The sequence below is a fragment of the Olea europaea genome, chromosome 7 (assembly GCF_002742605.1).
Source record: "Olea europaea var. sylvestris chromosome 7, O_europaea_v1, whole genome shotgun sequence".
Lineage (NCBI taxonomy): Eukaryota > Viridiplantae > Streptophyta > Magnoliopsida > Lamiales > Oleaceae > Olea > Olea europaea.
The window spans coordinates 20,416,862-20,425,363 of NC_036243.1; the positions used below are offsets into that span (position 1 = coordinate 20,416,862).

The following is an 8,502-nucleotide window of genomic DNA, read 5'->3' on the forward strand; positions in this document are numbered from 1 at the left end:
TAGTATCGAAACATAACAAAAAAACCTTCAATTTCAACACGACGCAAAATTTGGGTTTTGATAAGTTCAATTTTGATGTTGAGAACTAGTTTGACTCAGACACTAAAGATGAGGGACTAGATGTACAATTTGGCCGAAATACTTTTTGACAATTTTTTTGTCTATTTAAGGTGGACAAATATTGTTTATTTTAATATTAATTTACAGCGACAAATATTATTACCTTAATATTAATAATATATATTATTTAATACAGAAAGTGGGCCCCATTGGGAGGACATGGGTGAAAACAGATACCTAGGCAGTGACGCTGCCATGTAGTGCAGTCCTTACCTCTTTGAAACTACACTCTCTTGTTTCTCTGTCTGAAAATCTGTTCTCTCTCTTATTAATCCATGGCGTAAAAGCCAGTTTGTATTAGGGTTTCTCTTTGTTCTCGCGCCCCTTTAGGTATGTGGCTTTTTCCTCTTGGAGTCCCTTTTTCCACGAGCGATTTTGTAGTAAATTGCTGTGAAGATGGTTTATGTTGCTGCATTTGGTTGAAATCTTTTGTTTTGTTCAAATCTGATCTTTTGTGGGTTTATAAAGATGTTTTACAAGAACTTGGACTTATTTATCTGTAAAATATTGTTTTTCTCGCTCTTGAGACTTAATTCGTCTCGTTGAAATTCAGTCAGTTTATGGTTTCTTCGTTCTCTATTTCGTACATCATCTTCTTCTCCAAATCTAAGAGTCTTTGAGGTAAAATTGCTGTTTTCTTGAAGTCCCTTTTTTTATCAGTGATTTTTTGTTAAATTTCTGGGTTTATACAAAATTACAGTAAAAATGGGTTGTGTTTGCTGCAATTTTTCTGAAATCTATGAATTTTATTTTATTAAAAACAGCCATCAAATCCGATCTTTAGATTTACTCTTTGTTTTTGTTGGGTTTTTAAGTTGTTCAGTTTTAATTTTGAATTATTCTTCTCTTTTTGTAAACCTTTTTTTATGGTTTTGTTTCTCTTTTTTCGCACCCATTTGCATTTCCAGTTTTTTTATTCTCAAACTCTCGGACTTTTCAAGATATTTTTTCATGGAACCTCCTTTATTTCCGTTGTTTGGGTATTTTTGTTTAATTTTATATTTTACAAAAAAAAGCTCATTTTTTTTAACACCTTTTGGTGAATTGTTTTGATTTTTATGTTAAAATCCCATCTGTGGTTTTAAGTGTTTATAAGATTTATAACTCTAAACCTCCTTGGATTCTTTCGTCTTTTTGCTTTTATTTTCACATCATTTCAGCACCCATTTACATTTTCAGTTTTCTTCTCAAGCTTTTGGAGTTTTCGAGGTTATTTTCCTTGGAATCCCCTTTATTCCCTTATATTTGGGTATTTTTGCTAAATTGTTCCTTTACTAAAAAAATAGTTTTTTTTATTGCCTTTTGGTGATGTATTGTGATTTTTATGATGTTATTATTATTATTTTAATATAACCTGATCTTTATATCACTTGCTACCCTTTTCGTGGTTTTTAAAGTGTTTATTAAGAGTTTTGATTTCTAAATCTCCTTAGATTCTTTTTTCCCCTTTTTTTTTTTTGCTTTTATTTTCACATATATATATTTTTTAGTGCGTAGCTATCTTTTGATTTACTCTTGCTGTTTCTTTACTCTAGCTAGAAATAGTTTTTGGCGAGTTATTAGTATTTTTAAATGCTTTTCCCCTCATTTCGTCTCATGCAATTTGTTTCTTCTTCTTCTTCTTCTTTTTTCAGCTTTTAGTCCCAGAGGAAGCGGTTCTTTTTTGTTTTTATATTTTTTGGCGGGGGACAGTGTTTGGATCTTATTAAAATAAGTTTTATTATCCATTATTATTATTATTAATTTTTTTTTTAGTTGCTCTCTGTTTTTCTGTTTATTGTCATGCATGTGTCATTTTTGGTTTTCGTTTTATCTGAGAAAAACTTCCAGATTACTAGGAAGAAAGCTTAATCTGAATGAATCAGAATTTTTCTTTGTTTTTTTCCTTGCTCTTGTCATGGACTAGTTTATGGGTTGGCTATTTTTCTTCGGGGTTCTCTAGTTTCAGTTTTCTGTCTTTCCCTTCCTTTTGGTGAATTGTAATTATACATTATCTCTTGACATAATAGTTGCCGGACTTGCAGAACCACTGGTGAAACTTTTCTAAGATATCTGACAATGGATCCCTCTGAACAAGCGCATAATGGTGAACAAGAGCATAATGGGGCTGCGGATCCTTTGCCGCCTCCCCCACCCGTTCCTCCAAATGTGACTCCAATCAAAGCGGAATCAGAACAAGCAGTGAAAAAGGTTTTTCGTGCTCCAATGGCTAGGCGAGGTATGGGGACCAAGGGGAATAAGGTTCCTATTCTTACTAATCACTTCAAAGTGAATGTCTCCAATGTTGATGGGCACTTCTTTCATTACAGTGTATGTTCTTGAACCCCTCTACTTTCCTATTTTGGAGGTACTTTTTTACGAGTTTCACTTAAGATTGTGTGGCGTACCTGATAATTTACTGCTGAATTGTTTCTTCGTAGGTTTCCCTGGCCTATGAAGATGGTCATCCTGTAGATGGAAAAGGTATTGGAAGAAAAGTTTTGGACAGAGTTCAACAGACATACGACACTGAGTTGGCTGGAAAAGAATTTGCTTATGATGGGGAGAAAAGCCTTTTTACTGTTGGTGCACTTCCAAGAAACAAACTTGAGTTTACTGTTGTACTCGATGATGTTACATCAAATAGGTTTGTCTGAATATATGTTGTTTTTATTGCTTCCGTTGATATTTGTGTCTTTATGCTAATGAATGGTTTGTATGTAGGAACAATGGGAATGCTAGTCCTGGAGGGCCTGGAAGTCCTAATGATAATGACAAGAAAAGGACAAGACGCTCATATCGATCCAAGACTTATAAAGTGGAGATAAGTTTTGCTGCTAAAATCCCAATGCAGGCAATTGCAAATGCTCTACGTGGTCAGGAATCTGAGAACTCCCAAGAAGCATTAAGAGTATTGGATATCATTTTAAGGCAACATGCTGCAAAGAAGTAAGTGTTACTTATAGCTTCAAGTCATTATGACATGAATTAGATTATGCTCGACTATGCTAAAATGTTAGTTTTATTGAAAGTAAGTCAAGACTCATTTATAATGATAAAGTAAGTTACTTTCTAAAAGAGCCAATTTTAAATGGTAAAAGAAGTAATTACATGTTTGGCAAATAAATAACCGCACGACCGTTTAACATGCATTTATCACGCAAAGTTGTTATTATATGATATGTACTTAACCACATGTTCAATGTCAGGGGTTGCTTACTGGTTCGTCAATCTTTCTTTGACAATAATCCGAGGAACTTCACTGACGTTGGAGGAGGAGTTCTTGGATGCCGAGGATTCCACTCGAGTTTCCGAACCTCTCAGGGAGGCTTGTCGTTGAACATAGGTACACTTTGTTTGCATATTTTTTCTTCATTCTCTCATTTTAACTAAATCACCCTCTTGTTCAATAATTTTGTTGCACTCGTTAATTATGACGTTATCCCCCTTTTTTTTTTGTTTGCAGACGTATCTACAACCATGATAATTCGGCCTGGTCCCGTTGTTGACTTTCTTATTGCTAACCAAAATGTGAAGGATCCCTTTTCTATTGACTGGGCAAAGGTAATGAACAATTTCAACTAGGCAGTTTTATGTGTTTAATTGAACTACTACTTTAATCAAGAGTGTTTTCTCATCATTGCAAACAAAATCAACTATATTTGAATCCCTCAGGCAAAACGTGTTCTGAAGAATTTGAGGATAACGACGATTCCTACTAACCAGGAGTACAAAATTACTGGATTAAGTGACCGGCCCTGCAAAGAGCAATTGTATGGTTTCTCTGTTCTGTTCGATCTTATTAATTATTTTTTCGCTATTCTGGTTTCCTTTGTTTGGCATGAGTCTGAAATTGCTCCCTTTTTATCAAATGTTTCAGGTTCTCACTGAAACAGAAAAACAAGGATGATGCTGGTGAAGTTCAAACCAGTGAAGTGACTGTCTATGATTATTTCGTTAATAGCCGTAACATTGATTTGCGATATTCTGCTGATCTGCCTTGTATCAATGTTGGGAAGCCAAAGCGTCCGACTTACTTCCCAATCGAGGTAATGATAGTAAGTGTTTGCATATCCTCTTTTTACTATATTACCATCTTAATGTAAATTTCTGCCTTAGTAGTGAGCACAGTTTTTGTTACTTACATTATTGTGACATAATTATTATCCAGAAATTGTATGAACTTTTCTGACTTGGCTAGTCTAGTTGAATGACAAACTCACCAGGATCGGGAGGACTTTTTCTCAAGATTTGGGTGTAATCAATTGTTATACTCTTGTGTTACTTGTCAGCCGAACTGATCTGTCCTATAAATTTTCTAATGAGGACTACCGAATCCCATATCCTTTATTGATATACTTCTAATTTCAATTGAATACCTGCAATTTCATCCCCTTAGATGACTGATTGAATGGTAAACCATTAGTAATTTGATACCGAACTGCAATGTGAATATCTGCATGCTTTTAGTAAATCAGGAATTTAATTGGACTTATATTCTTGATGCTTTTAGAAGTTCAACCTCCACGACTTGCGATTAGAATGTCATCAACACGTGTTAATTTTGTCTGTTTATTTGTCAGGGGACGACCCGACCTACTCATTACCATGTCCTGTTAGACGAAGTCGGTTTCTCACCAGATGATCTACAGGAGCTTGTGCATAATCTTTCTTATGTGTAAGTTGAATTGTATACTACAGTTAATTCACTCCCAAATTGAAACAATGAGGTATTTGATTATAATCGCAACTTTCTTTATCCCAGTTACCAGAGGAGCACTACTGCTATATCTGTAGGTAAGATATGATTTTAACTCATTGTACGAGAGCCATGTCATTTACGAATTATCACACTGAATACTTCTGTTCCTTCTTTCATTTTCAAATTTTTCCTTGACTGATTAATTTTGTTATTTCTCAACTGCAGTTGCTCCTATCTGCTATGCTCATTTGGCTGCCACCCAGTTGGGGCAATGGATGAAGTTTGAAGACGCATCAGAGACATCATCAAGCCACAATGGGGTGGCACCTGCTGGTGGTGGTCCTCCTGTGCCACCGATGCCTAAGTTGAAGGAGAGTGTCCGTAATTCTATGTTTTTCTGTTGATGCGTATTTAGCCCTTCTTGGCTTGTGCATAAAGACAACTTCGGCTGTGGTAGTTTGTGTAGCGTTCAGTATGACTTACGGAAGTTTATGTGAAGTGTTTGATATTTGGGTGGTTCTGAACCTAGTAGATGTCAGTTGTCTGTGTATTTATATCCTCAAGCTAGTCCCCTTTGCACTGGCTGGATTTTCTGTCTAGGATATTGTGTTTTGTCAAACTCACCCGTGGGAATGTTTTGTGGCAGTTTGCCTAGTACGAACTATTATGTTAGGGAAAGTTCTATTTAGCATCTTTTTTGACTGCTTAGATTTATTTACTTTTGCTCCTCAATTTCCTGTCTCTTTGCGCATTGTGACAAGTTCTAACAGGATGAGGCTACTGAGATATGACCGAAGAACGGACAGCGTGCTTGGACTATTCAAGCTGCTGGGCTGTAATTTGCAGCCTTATTTGTGGCCCTTTTTTTTTTCTTGTGATGGGTGTTACTTGCCCATTGAACTAGGCATTGAGCAACTCTAGAAGGATTTCACCTGAGCAGTTGGGAGGCTTGAAAACTCCTTGACAGCCTAGAATCACATCCTACATATCCTTTCTTCATTGTTGTCGCAGGATTGGCGAACCAGTACACATCAAGAAACCTTGGTTGGAGCCAGGAATTGACGACTCCAAAATCTGCTTCCGATGACCTAAAAAGTTGAGAACCCGTTTAAAGAGATTCCTATTGGGCAGCGAATAAAGAAGGAAATTGAGCGTCTTGGCTAGTTATGCGTAAAAAATGGATATTTGAGATCAGCTTGCAATGCTATATACTCCTTAGCGTATTCGACATGTTCAAGAATAAAGGGATGAGAAGTCGAGCAGTGGACTGCAGCTTCTGTCGGAAAATATCACAGGAAGAATCAAAATACAGATAACTCATCATTTCCATCCAAATTTCAGGCCCCAGAGCCAAGAAACCGTAAACCTTAAAAAAAAAAAAATACTGAGAACCACCTCTTGCCGGAGAATAGAATGATCCAAATAAAATAAAGCGCTCCGGTATTGGATGCTGGGAAAGGGATAATCGTGCAAGGTTCTTATGGTTCACTAGTTATCAAAGATTTGAACAATGAAATTTCTGCCATATTTTGACATTAAGCGAATGCAAAAAGGCTGCTTAAAAGCTTAGTCGAAGAGAGCTCAGTAATTCGAGGGATACCTTCAAGGTGTGTTGTGTTAAATATAGATTGACCTTAAAAGTTATCCATCAATAGATTTTATAGGGCAATTATTAGGCCTATCTTTGTCTAATATTAAAAGTTACAAAGAAGTTAAAAATTTATTATTATTATTTTAAAGTGAAATATTAATTTCAATCATTATTAACCACACATTTTGTGGGACTAATTCCATTCCTGCACAAAAAATGGCTGATAATTTTACTTGAACACTCTATAGGTATTGTAAAGTGACCTTATATATGCCTAGGTATCTACGCATAGTTATTAGAACACCTAAAGTAAAGTAAAGTAAAGTAATGCAATCCAGCGCACTATTGTTTTAATACACCAATTTAGGTGGCACTAAGTGATATTAAATGAGAAATATGATTAAATTTTAATGAATTTTAAAGGATTATAAATTTTAATGAATTTTGTGAATTTGAATGGATTCTCACAAATTTCATAAGAGTCTCATCAAATATGGTGAAATTTCAAAAAAATTGCTTATATGTATTTTTAAGCTTTAAATCCATTTAAAAATCTTTTAAAATCTTTCCATCAATGAAATCCTTATAAATCCATTAATTATTGAGAATACCTAAATTTTAAAGAATTTCATTAAAATCTCAATTGGGAACACCTAAATTTTAATGGATTTCATTAAAATTCAATAAAATCTTAATTGAAAACACCTAAATTTAAAATGACTTCTAAAATCTATCGTAATCTCAATTGAAGACAACCCCCTTAATTGAGTATATCACATAGTGCCACCTAAAATAATGGTGTGGCATCAGTGAAACCAAATAACATTATTCCATAATGTATGGTAAGTGTAAATCTAATGACCTTATAGGTATCCATGGATTGATGGAAGGAAAATTAAGCGTGATAATTTATAAAATAGTCTTGACTTTGCACTTTCCTAGGTTCTTATAAATACTTGGTCTGAAGAACATTAAATGGTTGTTGTGTTGTTTTAAATATACATTTGATCATCTATAGACATATTTGAAATCATGCTACATAAATACAATGGTTAACATAAACTTTAACATACTGTCACATGACATATCATCGAACTGTTTAAAACACAGTCAACTTTTTTCAACTAATCATATCTTGTCAACAATTATGTCATGAAGTAGCATTATTCATATATTTATAGGATCATACTATATGTACTCACACTTTTATACAAAAAGTTTTACTTACACTCACAATAGGGGTGGAGACCACACAGTGGACATTTTTGAATTCGTGTGGGGTCCGCATTTTTTGTGAGTTTGTGTAACTCATTTTGTCAAAGTTTGTGAATACATATATATTAATCCGTATTTATAAGGTGTGATGTTTTGTAAATGATGTTTTGAAAGTCATTGACCTGAAAAAAAGTAGTAATTCAAAAAATAATACCTAACTTTATGACCATTAACAGGGCAAGTGAAATGTCACTTGTTTCTTGATCAAATCGGCACTAACAAATCATAAGAAGGTAGATTGAAGATTGGATAATTCTGTTTGGACAGTCTAATTGGCGCCTCCTCCAATAGGGGGCGTAATTTCAACGCCATGGACTGTCCGTCCAGCATTGTCTTTGAAGATTTGACGATCACAATTTACATGAAACATCATCACTGGCTACCAGTTAATAGCAAGATGGAGTTAAGTGATTGAAGTAATTAAGACCGTATTGCAGCCCAGAAGAGCGAAACTAACTACCGAAGTTTTGGGTATAGTTTCGAGTGAAGGAAGCCAAGCATTTTGCTAGATACAGTGTTGGAGCCACGTTCAGGCACAGGTCAGTTGGCCGGTTTAATGTTTCAATTATTATTATTATTATTTTTTTTTTTGTGCTGCAGAGTTCGCCATTAATATTTTGAAATGTTAAAAGAACCTATCTCGACGAATGAAGAACATATCCTAATATTTCGAAATGTTAAAAGAACCTATCTCGACGAAGAACCTATCTCGACGAATGAAGAACATATCCTAATAATTCGAAATGTTAGATGAACCTATCTCGACTAATGAAGAACATATCCTAAAAAATAAACCTAAAGACATGACTTGTTATTTTTAACTTGTCATTTAACT

General features: G+C 34.7%; 1 protein-coding gene across 1 annotated transcript; it reads left to right on the forward strand.

Moving 5' to 3' along the window:
* Positions 1 to 309: 309 nt before the first annotated feature.
* LOC111398043 (protein argonaute 4-like) lies at positions 310 to 5,509 on the forward strand. The gene is made up of 11 exons (XM_023025002.1): positions 310 to 450; positions 2,137 to 2,430; positions 2,541 to 2,746; positions 2,824 to 3,048; positions 3,309 to 3,445; positions 3,566 to 3,663; positions 3,775 to 3,872; positions 3,980 to 4,148; positions 4,671 to 4,777; positions 4,865 to 4,896; positions 5,027 to 5,509. The coding sequence occupies exons 2-11, from the start codon at positions 2,179 to 2,181 to the stop codon at positions 5,203 to 5,205; spliced, it is 1,503 nt and encodes a 500-aa protein (XP_022880770.1). The 5' UTR covers positions 310 to 450; positions 2,137 to 2,178; the 3' UTR covers positions 5,206 to 5,509.
* Positions 5,510 to 8,502: the final 2,993 nt, after the last annotated feature.

What these genes read in the sequence shown, in the direction of transcription:
- LOC111398043 (XM_023025002.1), top strand. Translation starts at nt 2,179, where the DNA reads ATGGATCCCTCTGAACAAGCGCATAATGGTGAACAAGAGCATAATGGG. An exon ending in GATGATGTTACATCAAATAG is followed by an intron (nt 2,747 to 2,823) that starts GTTTGTCTGAAT and finishes GTTTGTATGTAG; the next exon opens with GAACAATGGGAATGCTAGTC. An exon ending in AGGCAACATGCTGCAAAGAA is followed by an intron (nt 3,049 to 3,308) that starts GTAAGTGTTACT and finishes GTTCAATGTCAG; the next exon opens with GGGTTGCTTACTGGTTCGTC.